The sequence below is a fragment of the Sinohyriopsis cumingii genome, chromosome 3, assembly GCF_028554795.1.
Source record: "Sinohyriopsis cumingii isolate HCF-2022 chromosome 3, ASM2855479v2, whole genome shotgun sequence".
Lineage (NCBI taxonomy): Eukaryota > Metazoa > Mollusca > Bivalvia > Unionida > Unionidae > Sinohyriopsis > Sinohyriopsis cumingii.
Genome location: NC_142963.1, coordinates 37218014 through 37243367, shown reverse-complemented (window position 1 = coordinate 37243367; position 25354 = coordinate 37218014). Strand labels below are relative to the sequence as shown.

General features: G+C 38.8%; 2 protein-coding genes across 7 annotated transcripts in view; one reads left to right on the top strand and one right to left on the bottom strand.

Moving 5' to 3' along the window:
• LOC149802702 (uncharacterized) overlaps window positions 1–25354 on the top strand; it is a 90657-nt gene that overhangs the window by 3304 nt on the left and 61999 nt on the right. The gene's annotated exons all lie outside the window — the stretch shown is intronic.
• Window positions 293–1692, bottom strand: LOC149802703 (protein CFDP2-like). The gene is made up of 2 exons (XM_089953823.1): window positions 1148–1692; window positions 293–419 (listed from the first exon to the last, which is right to left on the bottom strand). The coding sequence occupies exons 1-2, from the start codon at window positions 1690–1692 to the stop codon at window positions 293–295; spliced, it is 672 nt and encodes a 223-aa protein (XP_089809949.1).

The following is a 25354-nucleotide window of genomic DNA, read 5'->3' as shown; positions in this document are numbered from 1 at the left end:
ACGATCTGTTCTGCCGGAAACCCGCTTGTTCATCTCGTAACTGTGGGCTGACGGCCTCCTTCATCCGCTCCAAAAGGACCAGGTTGAAGACTTTCCCTGGTACTGACAAGAGTGTGATTCCTCTGTAGTTGCAGTTGCTGAGGTCGCCTTTCTGTGGGATCTTGATGAGGTGTCCTTCCTTCCAGTCTGTCGGTATTTCTTCTTCCTTCCATATATTCTCAAAGAGGGTGTGTAGCATTTCCAGCGAAGCCTCTAGGTCAGCTCTGAGGGCTTCTGCTTGGATATCATCAGGCTAAGCTGCCTTGCTGTTCTTCAGCTGGGTGATGGCTTTCCTGATATCGTCTCTTTTGGGATTGTCACAGCTTATGGGGAGATCTGTGTTGGCTGGGTAGATTTCTGGGGGATTTAGTGGTGCTGGCCTGTTCAACAGTTCTTCAAAATGTTCTGCCCATCTATTCATTTGGTGTTCTGTACTTGCTATGGTCTTTCCCTGCTTGTCCGTTACGGGTCTCTCTGTTTTGTTGTACTTGTCGGACAGCTTCTTGGTGATGTAGTATAACTTCGTCACGTTTCCACTTCCGGACGCTTCCTCTGCTCTGCTGAGAGTCCTTCAACGTAATTTCTCTTTTCCATCTTGATGCTTCTTTTCACTTCTCTGTGGGTGCCAATGTACTCTTTTTGTACCTTTACATTTTAGTTCTCGTCCCACTGATATTTACTGCTGCTTTCTTCTTTTTCCGCTCCTGGATTTTGCTCAATGTTTTGGCTGAAATGCATTCTTTCTGCTGGTGCTTCATGGGGCCTAGTACTTCTTGGCAAGTTGATTTTACTGCCTCCTTAACTTTCTGCCATCGGTTGTTCGCATTGACTTCCTCATCTTCAAGAAGTTCTTGTAGCACTTGGTGCTTATTGTTAAGCGTCAGTCTGTATTCGTCTTTAGTTTTTTTGCATCTTTCAACAGGCTGATGTTATACTTTGTTTTCTTCTCTTTTGTGCCCATCCAGTTCTTCTTCAGCTTAATTTTCAGCCTTGCGACAACTAAGTGGAGGTCAGATGCCACATATGTTCCCCTCTTGATTCTCACATCTAGCAGGGATCTTCTGAGCTTCCTGGCTATGCAGATGTGGTCAATCTGATTTTCAGTCACATGCTCTGGTGTATCCATATGTTCTTGTGGATTGTCTTGTGGAGAAAGATGGTACCCCCGATGATCAGGTTGTTCAGTGCACAAAGGTCTAAGAATCGCTCTCCATTTTCCTTCATCTCGCACAAGCCGTGGATTCCCATGGCTTGTTCATATCCTGTGTTGTCTGACCCAACTTTGGCATTGAAGCCACCCGTGATTATGTTGATGTCTTTGTCTGGGAAGTTCTCTACTATGTTCTGTAGTCTGTTGTAAAACTGGTCCTTATCTTTGTCTTCGCCTTCATTTGTTGGAGCGTAGCACTGTATGAAGTTCATCTTTATTTTCTCCTTTTTTGTCCTAAACGTTGCCGTGAGGACTGTGGGCCCGTGTGGTTCCAATCCTATCAGTGCATTCGACAGCATGAGTTCCACCCTCTGTGTATGAGGCGCGTTATCTTCCTCATGTCCTGAATACAGAAGCGTCTCTCCTGTCACCAGTCTTCTTTGTCCAGTTTGAATCCATATTGTCTCGCTAATGCCCAGTAGGGATAGGTTGTAGTTCCTCATCTCTGCTGCTACCTTGCTGTTTTTCGTACCTCATGCACTATCCTCGCGTTCCATGTTGCGATGTTAATTCTCCTGTTTGATAAAAGGGTTGTCTTCTTTATGGCTTCCTCGGGCTCTCGGCTTTCACCACATATCCTCATAAGGATTCCAGAAGAAGAACCTTCCTCCCTCAGGCTTTCAGTTTCTGGTTTTTCTTCTGTTGGCATTTTTGCAGCAAGTTGGGTTTTACAGGGTCGGGTTGCTAGCCCCATGCCCAACCCTCCTCCTCTTACACCCGGGCTTGGGACCGGCAGCGGCGGAGTAATGTAAAATGTTGAATATAACTTATTATATGGATATTGGAAACAATAGTGGAGATGAAACTACTCTGATTATGAGAAAGCTAATTCTCAGCAACCATTTACATCGAGATCTACTGTAGATGCTACCCTGGCTCAGTTGCCAATATTCTAGAATAGAATGAATTAACATATCGAATTTATTAATATCCAGGAACAAGATATTTTGGATCTGTAGCTAAATATTCCGATCATTAAATAAGCAGTGATGACCATATTAGTCATCAAATGCTCAATGGCACAGCCACTACGGCTTGCAAGCCACTCTGTTTACTGTTTAATAAATCAATCAGAAAACAGTTTCCCAAGAATATAGAAAACTACAGTCGTTTTTAAAAAGGCGACAGGAGTGATTCTACCATTATGGACCAATATTAACTCCTAAGCTGTTTGGAGAAATTATGGAGAACCTTTGGAATAAGGCATTCACTTTTGAATGATTTCAAATCTATGGGGTGGGGGTCGGGCAGCATTTGCGGATCAGCTAGTGTAAATCGAAATGTAAGTCACTTAAATCAGATGTTCCACAAGGGTCAGTCTTATGTCCACAATTCTTTCTTTTATATATGAACGTTATTGCTGATGATTTTTGTAGTCTTGTGAGATTATTTGCAGTTGACAGCCTCTTCTCATAGGCCTCTTAAAATGCTGGTGAAATTAAACATGCTTTGAACAATAATATTGAAACTCTAAAGGCATGGTCTAACCAAAGGCAAAATGTCCGTCCTCCCAATCCCGAAGCGGTGATGTTTATTACTTAATTCAGTTTTCCTTCGAATTTTGATTTTTGATAAGGAAACAATTAGCTTTACACAATGCCATAGATATGTGGGTGTAAGTCTTAGGAGTGGCTGGAAAATAGTCATCAATTATACGATCTGTGTAAATCAGTATACAAAAGTATAGGATCACTTACGGCACAAAAAATTAAATTAATCCGGAACATTTTAGAAAATATATACTTATAATGTATACAACCACGTTCAGAGTATACAGATTTAGTCTGGGATGCTTATTCTGTCATAAGTACAGTATTAAAAACTTGTAGCAGAAAAGTGTGTGGTCAAAATTATGCGAAAGACGAAAATTCCATAACTCGTGTACCTTGTATAAGTAATAGAGAGCTAATGCCCATTCTATCTTAATTATCAACTACCACCTTTCCTTTCCAATCCAACAAATTCTAATCTAAAAAATCGATTTGATTTCGAAATTCCGCATCTTAAATTAGAAAAATGGGGGAGTTCATTTATTATTTTGACCTTATCTATGGGTTGTTTTCACAGACGTCACGATTGAGTACGCAAATACCCACAAATATGGTGAATATGCTATCCTCCATACAAAAATTATAAATAATTCTAAATGATTTATTTACCAGCATGAATCCAGTCCTTATTATGCAATTGTGGAGAGGAATCTAAAAGTGGATGTCATTATTTGTTGGCGTTTAACCGTTATGGAGATATGGAGATCAACTCGGAATATTTTTTTTATTATAAAAATAATCATGTGTTGTTTGCCTCTGATGATTGCTAATTCAAGGTTCATAACAACTATCTTATGATCTAAATTGTGAAGTGTTTAAAGCTGTTCAAGATTTTATTCAGGACTTGATGATGGAGATGGAGAAGGACTCAGGATATTATTTTTTAAAATATTCATCAAGTTTTGCATGTGACAACTGTCCTTGTTATAAACTATCTTATGGTCTCAATTGTAAAGTACTTAAAACTTTCAATATTTATTCAGGAAATGACGATTTCCTGTTTGTCCCGATTTTCTTCCTATGTTTGCAAATGATAATTTACAATACTTATGCAAACAGCATTAACTGCATCATGCATAGTCATGTATTTGACTCATAGTCCCCTCACTCTCTCTGCCTTACGTATTATAAGTGCTTTTAGGTAAGAGAAAGACTGTAAACCATTATAGATACTTCAAAATGTCTACCACTAAAAGCTAGCTTAATTAAATATATCTCTTCATTTTCAAGTAATCAGAATTCCCAGTCATTAATCAAAAACAAAATAGTAATATGTTAACTAGTAACTCTCGACACTTATCCAATTTATCGTCTCTATCGATCACAAACACAATTAATCTTTTAGTAATCACCTTCTGTCGTTTGTCTTATTCCACTGAAAAGTTGGACAGCTGATAACAATGTAATTGAAAGAATCATTGCATTCAGTCTCTATCAAATTCGGTATAAACAATATTTGTCCACAGTTAGTCACTCATAAATTATCATGTTATTGGTTGTTTTCAATTTCGGCTCCAATGCGCTTCTTTATAAAAGTCTAAAAGAGGACTTATTTGAACTGATTGTTTTATTGTTTGCCTAACCATCAGAAACTAAACAGATGTATATGCGCATCGATATTTTATTTTCTGATTATTTAAAAATTGGCACCTTGTTTCATGTTGGATAATTTAAGAACACAACGATGAAGTCTGTAATCGTAAGAACTTCTCAGATGCAGTGAATAGCATTGTAATAAATGTTGACATGAACGAGGCTCATTTCTGTGTATTTTTTCTTCCACCAAGAAATACGTTGTTTCAGCTATAATTGTCGCCTCAGTTCAAGGGCCCAATAATAAACCATGTTTTGGTAGATCGCTTATAGTGACCGAGCTGTAAAACTTTTCTGGGGCACATTCAGCATTTTTTAAAAATTGAATAATATCAAAATACCTTTAAAGCTTATTCTGGGAGAAAGACGTATTACTGCTATCTTTATGCAGCCATAAAATAGACCAGTATATTAACATACTTGTCATTTACCAACTGAGCAATTTATTCTGAGGTAATTGTACTGCAGACAAATGTTTCCATTTCATACTCCTACCACCTTCTATTACACTTGACGCTTTGGGAAGTGTAATGTTAAATCTGTAATCCCATGGAAAACCACATGGATACCGTGGACAATTATCTGTTATCATCTGAAAGTCACGTTGTATGCTAAACGTCTTTCCAAACACTATAAACTATTTAGCGCAGCTACCCGTCGTTTTTGCGTTACCAACACCTGATGTAAACTTCCTCAATTTTACATTCATGACATCTTGCTCAGTTCTGTTTGTTCTAAATTGATGTAGCTAACCAAGACATACTTGTGCGCAGTGAAAATGCTGTGGAGATTAAACTTGAAAAGATCATCGCTTTCATTTGATATTATGATGTTTTTTTTACCCAAATTGTTTATCATTTCTTGTTAGCATCTCCTTTTACCTTCATGTTAATTAACACACACACACACACACACACACACACACACACACACACACACACACACAACCTACCACGTACAATCAGTAATTCTGTTGAGTGTGTGAGTGATGCAGTGATGAATTTACTTTATGTATCTAACTCCCTGTAAAGGAAAATGAATATCTGAAAATTTAAATTTAAATACTCGAAACAACATCTGGATTCGAATATTTGTTTGTTTACCCAGCAAGTGTGGCAGCGTTTTGTAACAGAAACAAAAAAGGTGAAAGTTGAACTATGTAAGGTTGGATTAATCACCTGAATACATTCTCCCGCTCACAATGTGACCATAGTGAAAATTTTTTGAATAGTTACATTGCTTACACCATAGCCATTTCTATATATTATGCTCTTTAAAAGATAAAATGTAATACAGCACGTTGATGAAGAAGATGGTATATAAGTTGTGTCATACGAAAGCTATATGTATCAAACTCTGACAAATTTGTAAATTGCTGTCGTACATTCGTTCTGTCCGGAGCAGTTGTATTCAACTCAATAAACTATCACCACTCTCAACTCAAGTCCCACATCCACCCCATCATCTTACTTCTGAAAGCTAACTCCAATATAATCCGTAGTTGGTCTCGTATTCAAGTTTTGAAGTAATTCAAGAGCTCTGGCTTAAGAATAAGCTTAAAATCTGACACAATACTTTTTTTCTGCCTAAAAGTCAATAACTCGGATACTCTCTTCGTATAAACAAGATGTACATGGACCAGTTGTTATGACTGTTTGGAACACAACCAGTAAGTGGTAACGATCGAGAGTTTGCTGATAAAATAAAGCCTGATACCCTCTGTTGTTGTTGTTCCATAGTTATCAATTATTATCTATTTCAATTTGTGCCTGGATTATTAAACTTTTCTTCTCAGTTGCGTTTCTGAAAACGACTTAACTATTTGTTGGGAATCCCTCTTAGCTCATGAAAATGAATTTGGTTGAGACAGTAAAATAGTTCCCTAGGTGCCTGTCACTGGTGGGTGTAATAATATAATGTTTACAGAAGAAATAAGGCCATTTCGCACCTGTTGCAATTTACATCTTCCGTTTAGGATTATCTCAATAACTGTGTATGAGTTTCAGATAAAACATATTTACCAAGTCTGGATAATAAATTCTTATGGCTTAGCAGAAACTCTCAATGTCCAAATTGGCCATTTTATTGTCGGTCAAAACGTCAGTCCCTTCTGATTTTCCAAGCATATAGTAGCATGACAGATTCCGGAAATCTGCAATCAACGCATCCAAGTTTAATTAAATTATCCACATGTCCATGTGATTCTCATTGTGAACAAATCACTTTTCAGACAAACTTTTGCCCTTTCCCGTCCGTCTTCGGCACTAAAGTGTGTACTGAATTTAAAGATAAACAGGGAAAAAGTACCTGAATTCATCTGAGTTTTAGATTGTTTCACAGAACAGTTTTCATCATGACCACTGCAATTTTGTTTTATTAAATTCAGATGACATGGATCACAGTGTTTTCAATGCGGCTTGATTGGGAGTGGGCGTAAAAATAAATACCAAAGTGAACAAAGAAAAGACAAATGTTTTGATACATTTATTAACATCGACGAATATTTAAATAGGGAAATTTTGTTTCTGTTTAAAATCTATGAAAACGAATTCTTATTTAAATTGTCATGTGAAGGTTGGCAACATTCTTTAATTTTAGGTTCCCATCAATTTTTAACGTTTTGGGTCCTTTAACCATGGATACCATCGTTTCTATGAATAGATGAATAACGAGAAAAAGCATCATTTAGTTTGTTCAAGCGCTGAGTGAACAAATCTTGTTCTCGCAATCCCTAATACAATTATCTCTACGTCTTGGTCCTGTTTCCATCTATGACTCCAGTTTTTCTCTGATAGTCCTGCATCACCCTGATGCCTCGAATGTATTCCATAAGAAGCAAATACCTTGAACAGATAGTCGCATGTCTTAAATTCTAAACCGTTAGCTATTGCTCTATAATTATAATTGTTGCAACCATTTATTCTTATTTATTTAAGAGTTGCACATTCTGATATTGTAATGAGTTTTCATTTTAGTTTTTGTAAAAGGGTCACTTTTTTAAATTTTAGCCATAGTGAGTATAGGAAGAATTATGTCTTTGTACAAAACCAAATTAGTAGATCAATATACATTTAGAAATTACTTTCGTTTCTTAATTTTTATTTATCACATTTTTGTAATGTTTTAGTCGATGTCTGTTTTCAATTCGTACATTATAATTACCAATGCAATGCTCTTTATGTCCCTGGTGGTGTTCATTTCGGTTTCGAATGGTTCTATGTTTGCATTTATTTCAGCCGTAACTCTTACAAAGATACCATCATGCGAGTGACATTTTTCAGCCTAACGTCAATGTTAACTCGGCCAATGCAATCATTTAATGCGTATTCTGATCTATTTCGGTTCTGAACGCAAGGCAGCTATTTTAAACATTTGCTCCAAATGAGTACATACTTCCCTCACCTTAGCTATCCGCTTTTCCATTTTATTTATGTTACCACGCTCAACCAATGGTGCCCGCACATAGGGGCAAGGGGGAGGAGCAATGCCCCCCCCCCCATTTCACCTCTAGACATATTTTGGCTCCCCATGAAAATAAGTATGAAGCGCCCCAGCGCTGAACACATATCTTACTGACAACTTTTATATCAAGTTAATTAGTTTTAGATTCATCAACCTCAGTGTGTAATTTCAAAATGTAGCATCTTTAAACGCTAGAATCTATTTGATCAAACTTGTAATTGATAGATCGTATGTTGTTTTCATTGATACGAGTCTTTCTTCATTCAAATCAAGTTTTGTTTTTTTCCATCATATATCGGCTTGGTTATTCATGTTAAATTATTTTTGTTCTGCAACAAAATATTTGTGTTAGCTGTATTTTGCTATTCAAGCCAGTGACTTGAGAGTTAACACTATCCATAATTGTTTCTTGATAGTTCTCTTTGATTTCGTTATTCATATACCCATGTAACTGTCCACATGAGAATGTGAAACGCCCTATTTCTTTATAGATGTTTTATTCTTTTCTGAGTCACTTTTTCTAGGTATGTATTTCTCTATTTTGATCCTTCGCTCATTTGACTGCAAAATCTTGCTGAACGTATGTTAAATCACCTGCACTTTCCATTTCTGATTGCTTTTCTTGTACGACAATAGATAATGCATTGAAACTATCTTTGAGCATATTTGTTTGAACAAGCCTTATCATCAGACAGTTTTTTAAAATATAAAATTTTGCTGGCTCTTTTTTTATGTTGCCATTCTGTTTAATATTAGTTAATGTTTTGCCAGCTTGTTCTATCCACGTCTTGATATCTTTTTGAAATTGTTCTCGCTTAACTAAATTAGCATCTTTTTCTCTACACTCAAATGTTTTGATTTGTTGCATAGCATCATTTAAGTTATCAGTGTCACTTAAAGTGGTGATACGGTTATTGTTCAGGTCAAAGGGACTGTAATCATTTGACCTGTATTATATCATTTTCCTTTAGTTATTTACCAACGTTTGAAAGTTCTCTGGAACCTCGAAATGGTATTTTTCCAATCATGCTGTATCAATTCTTTTTCTTTACGTGAAAAAACATATATTACAAACATACCGCAAAAATCTATTTATTTGCTGTCCTCACCATAACAGATGAAATTGCAGAATAGATTAAATAGGCTTAGATGCACATGGAAGGCGGGATTATCTTGGGAAAGTTAATTGTTTAGCAATTTTGAAAGACTATGTTCGATTGAACATCTATTACCAGACAACAGTAACAAGCACCAGAGGAAACGGATATGCACACAATAGACACAAATGAACCCATTAATGAGCAAGCAAGCAAGAGAAGCAGATAATATAAAAATGATTACCATAAAGACAAAATTGGCTGAGAAATGTGACTAATTGAGGAGCGAGAATTATTCACTTTAAAACAGGAAAGTAAATTAAGAAGAAATGTATAAGTTGTAAAATCTAAACTAGGGCTTATGAATCTTTATACTGAGATGTCTGATAAACAGACTGAAGATTTAAAAACAAAACAATATTGTTAAAAAAAGACACCTGCGAAAAAAGGACCTGACAAAACCCCTTTGTATAACAAAAAAAGAAGTTCATGCGCGTAAAAGGTAAATAAGTCCAAATAGTTCGACATCTAACACAATTGGAAAGAATTGTGAGAGAAAGACATGTCTAGTGATAGTACTGTGTATACTGTTCCAATAATCCTACTATTTCAACTCCATCTACTCCAAGAGAATCATATTTTGAAATTATTAAAAGTCTGCAATAATTAACCGATATTTTTGTTGGTTTATGGTAGTGTGATAGATTGATCGTTTATGAGTGCCATGCAAATTGTATCGTTCCTTTCTGAACTAACTGTCTTACTTGTCTTGTCATTTGTCGGTTTGATACTCGCAGTTTTGGTCAAGGGTGTAGACAAGCGATACAAAATCTCAAAGCTCATGAATTAAAGGGTTGTAATCTATTTCAAAAGAAAACCATGCCAAGTGGAACAAAAGTGAATACAAAATAAACTCTTGTTTATTTATTTCATGTTTAATTTTGTATTTTTGTAAATTGGCCGTTGTCCACATTTCTTGGTGACCGTGTGTCTTTTAAATGTCTGAGAGTCTAAAAGAATTAGCAGACATGATAGTGGTGCTATCATTGTCATAAATCCTTTTATCTACATAAATGTGACTCGTTTAATGCCTGTTTTCTGTATTACTGTTACATGCTGCTTGTCAGCCTTCAGAATATCTCTCTTGGTTGCACTGGTTTTGACGGCAGGGTTTAACGTCAGTTTCAACGAGTCACTTGATTTCTACAAATCATGGGTAAATCCGATATCTGACGATACTACCAATTTTCATGACCGTGTCACTAGGTACCATGCAGTCAGCACCAACAGCATAACCAAGTTACACATTAAATGTTAATTGCTGTTGGAATTTTATTTTGCTGTTCTAGAATTAGTAGTTCCATTGGCGTTTTCACGGTGTCTGATACAATCGTAACGGACTGCGTAAGAGATATTCTGTTCTGAACCTGTGTACTGAAGATGCAGATAACGTATAATCTGATATTTTGATTCAATACAGATATCCCCTCGTGTATGAAGACTTTACTGTCTTGCATAAAAGGAAGTCCGCCATGTTGGATCTTCCTTATCTGCCAATTGAATTTATTTAATCAGCTGACAGCGTTCCCCAATAATCTATAGTACCTGCCCATAGTTACGTTTCCGGTTATTGGTGTGGTCCCTCTCAGCTTTACATCATAAAGGAGACCCCTTTGTATCTAAAGTTAAAGGGTTTTCATGTGTTTTGTATTTTATTGTATAATTTATAATAATTCGGATTGAATTATCAGTGTAGGGTTTACGCACCGCTCTAACTAGCAAATCGCTACTCCTCAACCCTGGCTGGTCTTGGAGTTATTTACGAGAGTGATCCATGCCAGGGATCAATGGTGTCTGGTGAGAGCTATATGTTTATTGCTATACCGTATTGTACGTTAACCCTTGTACTTTTGTTTGGACTGGCTTTTATAAGTCAAATTTCTTTTAAGTTGTTTCATTAAATAGTATTTGATTTATAGAAGCAGCTTAGCGTAAGTAAAGGCATATTTAGTATATGTATTTGTTTGCGAGTAGTGAAGAGTTATCTAGATTCATATTCTGAACATTAAAAGTGCATAGTGCACGCCTTCAATTTACAAATAATGCACATGCAGCGCCATGTGCTGTAAGTTGGTTATCTTTATCAGAAATTTTTCAAGTTATATCATAATGGATATGAATATATAACTCCATTATTGTATCCTCTTATGGTTTCCTTGCACTTCCACTACAGTATCCTTGCATATCAACTATCATCATCTTTGCAAATCCACCCCGAGCGCATAAGCAATTCCACCAGTAGCTTCCTTGCAGCCTCACCAACTGTGTCACCTCATCACTATCGGTGTCCCTGCTCACCACTAATATCCTTGCTTGTTCCGCTCATATCATCTATGTCCTTATGCTCCCATATCCTTGTACTTCCAATATAGTATCCATGCAATTACATTCCAAGTATCAGTTTTGGTAAATCTTGATAATACTATAATATTGCTTAGCGTTTTGGTTCGGCTCAAAGTCGATTAGAAATCACAGCAACATTTATATCATAATGAAATAATGGTTGAGAATATATAGGCACGTTATTATATCATCTTAAAGTATCCTTGCACTTCCCCTGTGTCCGTGCAAATCTACTCTCAGCATCTATGCAAATCCACTCTTAGTGCATAAGCAATTCCACCAGTAGCTTCCTTGCAGCCTCACCAACTGTATCACCTCATCACTATCGGTGTCCCTGCTCACCACTAATATCCTTGCAGTTCCGCTCATAGCATCTTTGCCCTTATGCTCCCATATCCTTGCACTTCCATTAGTATCCATGCAATTCCATTCTAAGTATCAACAATAGCTGACACATATATGTAAGTATTAATTCATGGTACTGTATGGTTAAATTTTAATAATAAAATGATATTGCTTAGCGCATAAGTTCAGCTTAAGGTTAATTAGTAAGGCACGGGCAGCATTTGCGCTCTGCATGAGCTAGTAGTCACTGTTCATGCTGGCCCTCCTGCTGTATGTTTTGCCAATATCGCTAGTAAAATCAAGTAATTTTAGAGGCAATTTCAATAAATTGAAATTAATAATATTTTATGTTTGCATGCTTGGTTAGTTAATAGAAGTAAAATTAATTTCTGATCACATCTATCCCTATTTTGCAGGAGATTTTTTTCCTGATCCAGTATGACTTCAGACGGAAATACTCGTACTAGATCTCATCACTATTTTTCACAGAAGACAATTTGTTTAATCCAAAATCAAGAATATCCATATCTTTGAAATTTTCCATTGTTCTAAATCTTTTTATGGTTGGTATTTCGTTTCCCGATCGGTACTCTTTCCAAATGTGTATTTCATCTGAGAATAATTCTTCCTTTGTAGATTTTTCCTTGATAGCTCATCTTGAAATCCTTGTGTCATTTTTTCTAAATCAGAAGTCCATTTACATTCCATTTTATAATCGTGCATTGTATTGTGTTCCTTGTCATCGTTCCATTATTATAATACGAAGGCCATGATACTTCCATAACAGAAGGCACATAGTGACAAATGTTAGACTACGTCCGATTACAGTAACGGGCATCTTTGCTCCCACTTGCTTGCTTAGGTAGCATTGTACTTTTTTACATTTCCATTGTAAGCTGCTAACACACCAGCAGAATAACACGCCCTTAAGCTTGGCGTGCAGTTTTATGTTCTTCTGGCCCACTGTTGATCAAGTATTCGGTTATTCTGCTGATATATTTCTAGTCATACTTTGCTGGAATTTTGAAATTGTTGCAAATCAAATTATATCGTTTCCCTTCAGTGTTGTTGTTATTTGATTGAACGCATGATAACTGGGTAATGGTATTTTGCATTCTAAAAACAATTTTATCATTTGGAAATCAACGGGAAATAAGTATTCTGATTTGGTAAGCACTGGAACCTGGTACATATTTGTTTATCAATTGTCGCCATCCGTAGTGCCCAGTTTAGTTTATTCTTCTCAAATATCATGACACCTTGCGATCTGTATCTTGACACTGATTAATCACTGTCAAATCTTTTAGTGTAGTTTTACAAAAACGTTCAGTGGCAAGACTGAGTTCCATTGAAGGATATTTGTGTCTTGTTGAATATTTTAAAGATAGAGTTATATAAAGGTGAAATCAAATTATTTAAATATGAGCGTGGAAGTGGCTTATGTGAGTAAGTATAACGAGTCTCCATTTAATGTTTTCAAACACTGAGATGGAATTTTCTGGATGTCCATGGAAACTATATCTTCATGATCTGTATATCATCATGTGAAAAATCTTTCAAAATCAACAGATTTTGATACATTTTGTGACAATTCTTTGTGACACAAGGTTTGATGGGTGTGCTATAATTATTCATAGTAAATATTTTATCCAAGAAAATGAATACTTGTTTGAGTTATCGTGTGACCCGCTGGTATACCTTTCTGAATTCAGCCCGGGAGAAGTTTAAATGTCTTAATGATTGTATCAATGTGTATCCCATTTTCATTGCCTTTTATCTTGTTAAAAAATTTAGACCAACTTGTAGACTTTATCTTTGCATTTGTTCTTCAGCTTTTTAAAACTAACGTTGAATCTAGTTCATATTCTCTACGTTGTCGCTCTTAATTTCTGCTTGAATGGATATTATTACCTATACAAGTAATTGATTCATTGTAGCTTCTTTATCACGTTTTGCATATGCAACATTTTATTGTTTACCTGCGATGTTCTTTGCCAAATTCGCAAGACGTGCATGTTTTACTCCATCATTTTCTAATGTACACGCTTTAACATATTTTGAGAAAGTATATATATAACTATTAAGATCTGTTGTATCTATTGTTGTATGTTTGATATGCTTTGACGTCAACAATGTCTGCTTTCCATTGTTTATTTACGTGAGTAACATAAATTCTTCTGTAAGGAATTTTTTTCTAGCCTACTGGTATAACAAGTAGGATGTAGGTAGTTTGTTCTTTTAGCCATTCGCTTAATTCAGCATGTGTTATCGGACTTTGTCGTGTTTCAGTATTCTCATTTTTGTGTATTTAAGTTTTGACTGATGTTTGTGTAAGCAACTTAACCCTTAGGATCGTGGAATGTGTGCTTAAACACGGTTCTTTCCCAACCATCTAAAACGGAATAAAGACATCCACTATGCTTGAAAAACTGTCTTTAAACATGATCAAGAAGCCAGCAGAACATCCATATACAACTGGAACTGTGATATTCAACAAGATGCAACATTTCTTTAGTCCTTCCATAAGTACAAACGATTTCAGATCAATGTCACCTTGCCATTGCAATAGTTGATTAATAAACGGCTACTTCATACACTGATTCCCCGTGTAAATTTTAAATCTAGTTTTGTTTTTCACGAATGTTATCTCTGCTTTTGGGAATTTTGTTTACTGACCGGGTAAAATTGATTCGATATTAAAGTTGTACAGCAAATTTAGCTGAATACAAATATTTGCATGTATCCACTTTAGATCTGAACTTGAATCCCTCCTCATACGACAGGACCAACTAGACATTATACAACTATACCAGTGACCAATCTTAAGCGAATGGACGTTTTTAATATTTCGTCATGTTGATAACGAAATCTGTTATTCGTCGCATTTAAGAACTATACTATCAACTACTTTTGCTCATACTGCTCGATGTTCCGAATTATTTTTGTACAAGAACTATTTTCCGAATATTTTTGCTCAAACTTCCATTGTTCTGAAGTGTGCAAGTTTTAAGAATATATGGTAAATATTCCGAAGGTTCCATGACATGAGGGTTCACAATTTCGAAGGACAAATTTGAAAGGTTCAAAAATCCAAAAATGCATTATTCGGAAGGTATTTACCATCAATGGGTTGATTTGTTCTAATGGTCTTTATACCGAAACTATTTGGAAAAGGTTTCACAAGTCAAAAGTTTTATATAAAAAAAGGTATCTGAAAATGGGTTCATTGGTTCGAAGATTCAATATTTGTAATATATTTTTTTATTAATCTAAAGAGTCATTAGCCCGAACGTATGTGAAAGAAGGATAATTGTTCCAAGTGAGTAATTAATTGGAATATATCCTCATAAATGCTAATTTGTGCTACTAATGCTTAAAAAGATCAAAACATATCTCTAAAATAGTCCCAAAATAGGATTAATTGCATAAATGATATTTAAAACCATAAAATACTTCCTTTATTATATTTAAGAAAAGTCAATCAAAACAATTTTGTTTTATCTAGATTCTCCTTCTTTTAAAATGAGATATTAAAAGAGAAAATGTAACAAATGCACTCTCAGATTAAACATGGTTGTATTATTAAAGTATTATTTTCTATCTAACATGAATTCCGTCGTAATAAAAACATATAATGAGGCAACAAAGCAAAAAAAAAAAAAAATAGATCTTAAAAATTAAAAAGTAGTTATGGAAAAAATGAACATTTTCATGTTTGTAAAATTTTATTCTTTGTCAACAATTAGCAAATGACTTTTTAACATAAGTTATAAACGCTTCTATTGGATACAAAAGCCACCCTCCATAGGTATTAAAATAAATGTTCAATCACTCAAAAGGTTTCATGCAATCAATTGTTGTGGCAGATATATATTAGATAAGTATACAGTTGACAGGACTCTGCTACTTAAGTCGACCTGCTCTGTTTTTAACTTTGTGCCTTAAGTAGTGAAGGGGAGAACTTTACGGACAATGGGAAAATACACTACAGACACACACTCCCGCCTTGGGCATGTTTACGTACAAGATTTTGAGACACACACACACACCCATGGGCACGTTTACAGACAATGTGAATTGAACATAGGAAATACTGGGTCTGTATACGGACAAAGGAAAGTGGGGTTGTTGTATAGGGTCAATAGGAATGGAACAGGTGAGGTGACATCACTGTACTGAAGATTGGTAATAATGTTGCAAGGGGCTGACCTCAATCGGGCCAAGCAGCAAACAGTGACAGGGGGTAGCAGGTAAGTTCAGCTAGTTCAGCAGGTAGCGGGTGGCGGGTGGTGGGTAAGTACAGCTAGTTCATAAACTGTACCAATAAAACAGCGCAAGGCGGGGGCGGAAAAGGAGGGACAAAGAACTTCATTATAGACAGAGACATATAAATGTATAACACATACAACATACAGACATAGATTGATAAACATCAATTTATGACACAAACAACTATTTCTCGTGGGTCGGTGGTTCTTCCCTGGGTTTTCAAGGGTTCTTCCTCCACCAGTTATACTGGCCGCCATGTATCTTGTGCTGAAAAATGGCGTTAAACCCTAGAACAACAACAACAACAACAAACAACTATACAACGGGCTAAAAAATGTTTAGGCAAGAAAGTAGATCTTTTCGAGGCATATGAGTGGCCCTGAAAAGGGCCTTTGGTTTTCTTCTTCGAATTTCTTCTATTCCTCCACCAGCTTTTTATTTTCTGTCCTACACTTTTTGTCTTCTTCTTCTCATTATTTCCTCCTCCTGTTTTTTCTGCTCCTCTTCCTCTTTCTTCCTTTCATTTTCTTCTTCTTTTTCTATTTTGTTATTCCACTCTTTCATCCTCTGTATGTACTCTTCATCCTCCTTTTCTTCTTTAATCAGCTGTCTCAGTTACTCCTTAGCCTTTTCTAAATTGTTTAATTCCATTTTTAAAATGTGCGGACTATAGGCCCCATTTTCAATTCTCACTAGTAATGCTTCCACCTTGCCAATCGTATCCACCACTTCCTGTAGTTTCAACATTTTGTTCATATGGTTGCTTACCATCTTCTTCCTTGGTTATTCCGTAGAATGGCGAGAAGGACGGACGCTTGACTTTATATGTCAAGCACGGACGTGAAGGAAAACATCCCTTACAGTCACTGAATATATTATCTACTATCCACACAGGGGAAGAAGAAAAAACAAACCCCAAAATATGCTATCCACACAAAAGTACGCTAACCCATACAAACCTAAAAATATACAGTAAAAAAAAAACGATATCTACTATCCTCACAAACGTACGCGAACGCTTACAAACCCAGAATATACTATCAAAACCCCCAATATCTACTATCCACACACGGGAAGGAGATAAAACCACAATATCTACTACCCACACAAACGTAAGCGAACGCTTACAAACCCAAAATATACTATCAAAAACCCCAATATCTACTATTCATACACGGGAAGGAGAAAAAAGCGCAATATCTACGATCCACACAAACATACATGAACGCTTACTCCACACTCGCTCAGATTTGCAACTTGAATATTCTCTTTTCTAGAGATTTGGCTACCCCTGAGAAGGGCTGTTTTTTTATAACTTCAAATACACCTGACCAATGCTAGCATCTTCCAGGCCTGGCCCCACACACGCAACGTCTACTTCAGTCCAGCTCCCAATTTACATTTGTTCTTGGGAGCGGAAAGGCGGGTTGAGTGGCCTCATCATCCCAATTTTCAGTTTGTGGGATAGTGAAGACTTCCCTCTGTGTTCCATTCTGCGTCAAGTAAAATTTGTTGTTATTGTTCATAGTCCCAGAAGTCTGCTGCTTTCCGAAGGGTCACTTAAAGTCAGATGAGTGTCTAAAAGATTATTGTGGTGGTTGTTGTTGGGGTGGTGACTGATGTTGTACGTAAGGCTCCTGTTGTTCCCGTTAGAGGAGATTTAAGGGAAGGATTGGGAAGAAGGTAAATGATGCAACTGCTCAGTAAAATGGTTCACAATTGTTTGTCTCCTTGTCGCAAACTCAGATTGGCAATGGCAGCACCGATGATAAAATACACCACAAAGATTTGACAGAAAAAGTCGATTTGCGTTTTAGGCACACGTTCTCCAATCCACACTCACAAGGGTTGCTTTTGTAGGTCTTGCAGAGAAGAACTGGGTGAAGGAGTGGTCACTGCAGTGGTAGCGGTTGAGTCTGTGTGGAAGGACATGATGGTCACTCCTTTTAATAGTCGATGACATGCGAATCGTTGATCCAAGAATCAAAACTGGGAGGATATCCTTTCCAACGCTCGTTGACTTCTTTGACACCTCGTTTTCCCACTTTTCGGGTTCTTCGTTCGAGAATGCTTTCGATGTCGTACACTTCGTCTTCTTTTTTGGTCACGCGTTGCAACTTGGGCAAGTAAAACATTCCTTTTAACACTTCCCCGTTCACGTCTTCCAATTTATAAACGGCAGTATGAAGGCCACGTACTCATCCAGTGACACGAAACAATTCGGTGGTCCAGTTGGGTACGTAACCTTTGTCGAAAGTGCATTTGGTTTTGCCAAGCGCACCCATTCTCCTGCTGCCATCACTCCACTTTTCTTGGGGACTGTCACGATCTGGGAGGTACCAAACAGGCGCTCAAAAACGAGCACTTCGCTGTCGGGAGTCACTTCTTGGGAGGCACGTCCGATGCTCCGACGGTAAGATTGGTTGTACGCTTGAACAAGTGCGGTAAGAAGTCGATGTACTTGAGAGTGTGTTGATGCCTAAAATAGTTCCACATGCGTTCTTGCAAGGTGCATTGAAAACGTTCAACGATTCTGCCTTTGGTTTCGAGATCATCGTTGGTGAAAAAGTGAATGTCACGTTTCCTTAATTCTTTTTTAAAAGCTTGGTTCAGAAAGTCGATGTCTTTGTCGGTTTGCCATCGAAGAGGCTGACGACCACTTTGCTTCAATACAAGTTTGTGTGTGTGTGTATGTGATTTAGATTTTTAAAGTAGCTTTAACAATTTTCCAGTCATATCGCTACGATGTCTGCAGTGTGGCAGTTTATAGTGGTGTCTAGTACTGGGGCATCATTCCGCAGACATGTAGCATGATATCCCACCCAGTCACATTATCCTGACGCCAGGCAGACCAGTCCTAACACTGTCTTCTTAATGCTGGGCTCCTAGCGAGGCAGCTGTTAGTACCGTTTTTAAAAGTCTTTGGTATGACTCGGCCGGGGTTCGAACCCACGACCTCCCGCATCTGGGGAGGACGCTCTAACCACTAGACCACCGGAGCGGTCACACACAAGTTTGAGGGCTCACACTAATTCAGTGCTCGATTTGGAAGTCAATGGCACGACCCAGGTAAATTTGGAAAAGACGTCGACGACACAAAACAAATATCTGTAGCCACGATTGAAGGTGACCGAATGAGAGACATCGGCTAAATCGGCTTGCCATTGATGATCGATGCGCTCCACTCGGGTCCTATTTCTGGAAACTTTTCGTCGAATGGGTTTGTGCCAAGTGTACGTGACTTTTTCTTGTAACCATCGTTGCAATTGAGGTAAAAGGAGACTTTTTAGTCGGGTTTTGGCAGCACGATACAATTTTTGAACTCCTCCGTAGCCTGCAGGATGAATTGGATCGTATTAAATGCTGGGTTAAGTTTTGTTAATAAGTCACCCACTGTTCACTGATGCTACTCTTCTTTCCGTATAGTATTTTCATGGCTTGTAATGCTTTGCGTGTCCAACGAGCGATAGGTGTCAAGGAGGAAGAGAATGTCTGAACAGGGGTAATCGTTCTTGTTTCACTTCTGACTTCACTTCTTTCCTTTTCTCTTTTGATGGAGAAGGGGTGACCATCGTCTTTTTTTATCCATCCAATTCTGGATGTAGGCGGTGTTGTTATCTTGCGTACTTTCTCTGGTGGTGTCGTTAACTTGCGCACACGGTCAACTAGAGACACGGTCACCGTCTCTGCAGGTCGTGGTTTGCGAATGTAAGGTTGCATCCTGGGCGAAGTTTCTCTCTTGCGGGTAGAAGATGTTTTCTGTGGGCTTTTCTTTTTCTGGGGAATTTTCTTTTTCTTTTTCTGTGGGTTTATCTTTTTCTGGGGCTGTGAACTGGTCTTGACACCGTTGCTCTTTTTCTTCTTCGGGGTCCGTTTGGTTTGTTTGGGAGTGACTACATTTTTCTTGAGGAGGACTTTGGGGGCATTAGGATCCCATTTTAAGAGGGAGCTGATGACGAAACGTCCAAAAGAATCGCTACCTCCAGGTTTCAAAATGATTTGCTTTTTGGTTTCAGTGTCAGTGCAGGAATCGGCCAGTTGCGTCAACGCTACTTTGTTTCTTTCAAAAAAGCGTTTGGTTTGATGAGAAATGTGAATGATGCCTTGCAGTAATTGACGTGCTGTCACCATAATCCATCGTAAGACTTCTTTGAGACTGGCTTCTAAGACACGAGCACGTATCTGTAGATTTTGTTCTCGACTGATACCGTACAAGGCACGAATCAATTTGATGGGAAGATGAGACTGAAGGGACGTCATTTTGACACTGTGTGAGACAGACCCAATGTGTCCGAGGTTTTTATAGCTTTTGTTGTTGTTGTTGTTAAGTCGACGACAGTAACGTGTACATGACAGGCCCTCCGTCTTGGCACCAGTGGTGAAGCAGATGGGTACGAAATCACAAATAATCGCGGGTGGTGGGTTTTAAATCCATGAGTAAATAGACGTGTGGGGTTTGAGTGGCATCGCCGTACGCATGAGTCAGCCAAGGCGTTCCGAACGGTTTGGTTAAGACTTGCACTTGCGATTTATCTCGAGGGCTTTTAAACAAGACCACGTATTGGGCATTGAGACTGATGGTGAGATGGGCTTTACTTTGTTGAAACAAATTTTGAGTGATGTAAATGACACTGACATTACGATGATGCCCTTTGCTTGTAAACCCCAGTTTAATTTCTTCTTCGTATTCTCCTAACATGTCGTCGAAAATGACCAAATAAGTTTGACTGGGGTCAGGCCCGATCCCGTCGTCTTCGCTAGGAACGCCTTCCACAAACAAGGTGAATTAGCCTTCACGTTCTCTCAAGAGGCTGTACGTCAATTGCCATTCTTTGTAACACCACACGATCCGTTGAGGTGGACGATCGATCAAATGATGTTTATGTTCGATCAAACGTTTGACCAATTCGGTTTTTGCCTGAACCGATAGGTCTGGCAATTAACATGTTAAAGTGATGGCAAAGATACAAGGTCTCCCAGCTAGCATGATCTAAGTGTTCATTGATGACTTTGAAAGTGGAAGAGACAGTAGAGGTAGCCATAGTGCAAGGAATGTCACTTTTGACACGAAGACGGACAGGACAAGAGCTTTTATATTTTTTTCAGGCCACGTTTATTGCAAAGTAAAATGGAAGAACACGAAAAACAAAAATTCATAAAGGCCAAATGGTGAAGTACAGCGATAAAATACACATCACAAAGATCAAAGTGGAATATAAGCAAGTTATTGTACAACATGTGTTTGGTAACAAAAGGTGTCCTAGGGAAAGTGTGTAATGTTTTTAGAGTCTCTACATTGGTTAGAATCATACAGGTGGCCTCTCGGAATGGTCTTTCAGGAATGTCCATGACAGTCCTGTCCTGAAGGGATTGGTTGTCCTCGGTGACGGTTTCTTCTTCTGACACTGTCACGAACATAGGATTAAACGTTACCTTTTTTCACAGGAGGTTTGAATTTAGGATCAGAACTCTTGGTTTTTTGAGTTACGATGAACTATCGGTCGTGGACGTTTTCCTTTCTTATATGCTGACCAATATCGATGTGTCCGTACGGCAAAGGGAAGTGATTGGGAAGTCTCACTCGCTTCTGGTACACGACTTTTTTCCAAATGCCAACTGACGATTTGGTATGTTGGTAAACTGCGGTTCGCAGTTGATCACTTTAACGGTCATGTTCAGACTGCAACGCATTTTTCAATACGCCAGAGTTCACCAGTCGACTGGTGCGATAATTGAGAGTCAATTCTATCACTTTACATTTGGTGTGCACTTTTCCTTGTGGGTCCCGGTATTCGTAACCGTAGCAAAACTTAGAATCTTGTCGTCGGGGTGCTCGTCCGTCCAGGCTCCTACAATGGACGTCTACGTGTTTCATGTATTTTGTTTTGTCGTGAATCATCTGGAAGTAGCGGAAAGGTTCTTTCAAATACTCCGTCTTGGGTAAACACGGTCGGTATGCCATTTTGCCCCACAAGCAATTTAACATCACTTTGGCAAACGATCGCCTTCCTTCGTTTTTTTCTATCTAGTCTAAAGCGATGCCTTCCTGCTCCCTGTATTTATTTTGGTCGTCGGGAGTGTTGCACCAGGAAGGATAGGCGATGGCTTCTTGTTTCAGTTTCATAAAAGCATTGAGGTAGTCTGCGAAAATACCTTTCTGAGTTTGGTTACCCTTCTGGTATTTTTCTGTCTTGGGGAAAGTGGTACATTTCGTACATTTCTAACAATTGGTACCTCAGGTCCAGAGCTTTAAACAATTCCACGCTGACCCACGTTCCTGTCAAGGCGTGTTCTTTCTGGGTGTGCTGACAATGTCGGTCTTGGTTGCACGTTTTGGCACAAGTACGGCACTAGAGAAACAGCAGTTGTCCTTGGCAATGGTGAAGTAAAACGGGATGGTACAAGTCCGTGGGAGGCATGACTTTGCATTTAATCAATCCTTCGTATTGTCGAATATCATCCAGGTCGATGTGCTTGGTCAGCAATTACGGGTGCCCTGCGGGAAAGTGACAATATTTGCACACGTAAGGATACAGCGAACACACGTCCAAGTATTTGATTTCTTCTCCTTTCTCCTCGCCGGCGTGGTACAGCAAACAGGTGGTATTCGTCCATCCTCCGTACAAATTTTCCCGAGGGTTCAGAGGGTCCACCAGCTTGTAACTTTCCATGAAGCGTTTAAACTTGGGATTGGTTTTCAAACGGTAATCGTACTCGTGTTACAACAGTTCCATCACTTGGTATCCTTGCTGTTCTAACTTTAAGTGTCGCTGACAAGTGGCCTTGTACAAGTCTTCCATGGTACTTTGCAAAAACTGATTTTTAGTGTCACGTTGAGGGTAGCAAATGGAACATCAGTGAAATAAGCATCTGTTAAACTCGTACACAATCTTGGAGTTTTCTCAGTCCCAGCCATCAACCGAACACGGTCCATTGGTCTTTTCGTCTCCTCCGTTGCGGGCATGTTGAATCCATTTGTCTTCCTTGTCACACAAGTATTGTAGCAAGCATAGGAATTTCGACGTTTAACAATGTTGGTCGTTTGAGGGCTGATGACAACCAGGGTCTTTTCGGGCATGAATTGTTGGTGGTATACTAAGCAACACGCTTTGGCAATGGTGCAGGCATCTTTCAAACGATCGATCCCTCCGTGTTCCATGAACAGTTCTCGAAATTTTCCACAGCAACGCCGTAAAATGTCCACGTCGGAACGACAATACTTTAACAATTTTTCCAGAAAGTCAAAGTGGTCCGAGGCGTGAGTCTAGTACCAAGCGTAGAAAGCTTCTCGTTGTTCGGTACGCATGTTGTCAGGGTCGTAATAGTGAGCCTCAGGCAAATGGGGTGGAACGGCGTGTTGATTGGCTTCGGTATTGAAAAGTATGGAAATAGCCTTTGGCCATTTCTGTAATTCCAAACGTTTTAGGCATTCGACTCAAAAGCATTGCCAAGTAACTCATCGAATCTTTAAACTGCATTTGTCCCACTTGCATGGAAACGATTTTGGATCCGTTCAAAGTCACTTTAGGAAGTTCGGTACTTTGTTCCGTATAGTAAAAAAGAAACTGTCCCTCGTATCCCGAGAAATTGTGAGCCATCACCGAGACATGGCAATGGCAATCTCCGTAACGTTCGATGTCCTCTTGGCTCAATGTCTCGTCGATGGGGTCAAGATCCATTGGGCGAAATCGGCCAGCGTGTTCGGTCCCCGAAACGTTTTTCACGTCCTCCAGGAATCTTGCTGCATTGAGGAGAATGACTAATCGAAAAAGATGAAATTGCCTTTCTTCTGGTCATCTTCTTCATGTTGGTGCTGGTATTTTTGAATGTAGCATTTATGTTCCAAGTCCACGATCTGGTGACAAATGTGACGTCGTTTCTTTTATCAACATATGTGCGCCTTTGCTACGTATGACTTGTCCACAAGTACGACACATTCTCAGGAGTTGACAGGCAGTTTTCTTCTGTGAACCTTGCGTCTTCAGATGTTGTTGGTAACAGGCATGGCTGACAAAAGTTAGCGGACAAGCAGGGCAAATACACTCGTTCTTGTCCTTCGTCAAGACTGGGATTTGAGGCCAAACATTCCTTGCATTTCGATCCACAATGCTTGTGTTTCTCTCGATTGTTACAGCCATAGGCTCATTTCTCACAGTAGTAAATGTATCCCAGAAATCCGGTGATACTGGTAATGGCATCGAAATGTTCATCGTGATAATAGACGTGAATATATTTTCCGTCTTTGAAATCTTTGCCTCAAAACAACAGAGGACCGCGCACATTTGAGGATGCACTTTCAACGTGTAGCGTGGAGCCAAGACGTCTTGCAATTTTTGCATTTCAGGAATGCCACAGGGTGTCTTTGTATAACACTGCTTGCTGTAACAGGAGTATTGTTTCTCTTCGTTGTTTGGCTCGGTTCGATTTTTAAATAGAATAGTTTGCCAGGCTCTTTTCCATTCTACCGTGTCGTTCTTGTCGGCATACGTTCGTCCTACGACGATGGCACGGGCTAAACACATCTTGTCTTGAAGGTTGTTACTTCGGACGAGACTTTTTTGGGTGCTGCGAAGATCGTCCACCAATAACACCCTTTTGAGTCATGTTCCTTGGGGAAGAGACGCGAGGATGATGAACAGTGTCGCTTTTCCATCGGTGATGTGAAGCTTTTCATTGGATTGTTGCACGTGTTGAATTTTGTCGATGACTTTGGAAGGTGTCAATTCTGCTGGGCTGCTAAACTCTATCCAAACGGGGACCTTTAAACTGTCGTGATGAATGGAAAGTCTCAAGCAATTGTCTTCTTTGGCTTGACATTACCGTTTGACCTCGGTGATAACCCCCGCCCACCCCACACCCCGCTTTCTCCAACGGTACTTCGGACTTGAAATCTTTAAACTTCACCGTGTAAATGTAAGCGGTAGTTCTAAATTTTCTAGAGGAGCGCTTTTCCATCTCTCGAATATGGTAGTAGTTTTGAGGGGTTAATGGTGGTGGACTTTGGTTGGGTGTAGAATCTCTGGGTCTGGATTCTGGCTTACTCACGTCATCTCCAAAATCGCTGGCATGAATTTGAGCCAAGAATTCAGCTACTGTGCGAGGCGATAAATCACGTTTCTGCCTCTTACTTTCTTCTCCTTTCTCCACGAAATGATTTATCGCCTCGCACAGTAGCTGAATTCTTGGCTCAAGCGCTGCTTTATTGGTATAGTTTATGAACTAACTGAACTTACCCGCCACCCGCTACCCGCTGGACTAGCTGAACCTACCTGCCACCCGCTGAACTAGCTGAACTTACCCGCTACCCCCTGTCAGTGTTTGCTGTTTGGCCCGGTTGAGGTCAGCCCCTTGCAATATTGATACCAGTCTTCAGTATCGTGACACCA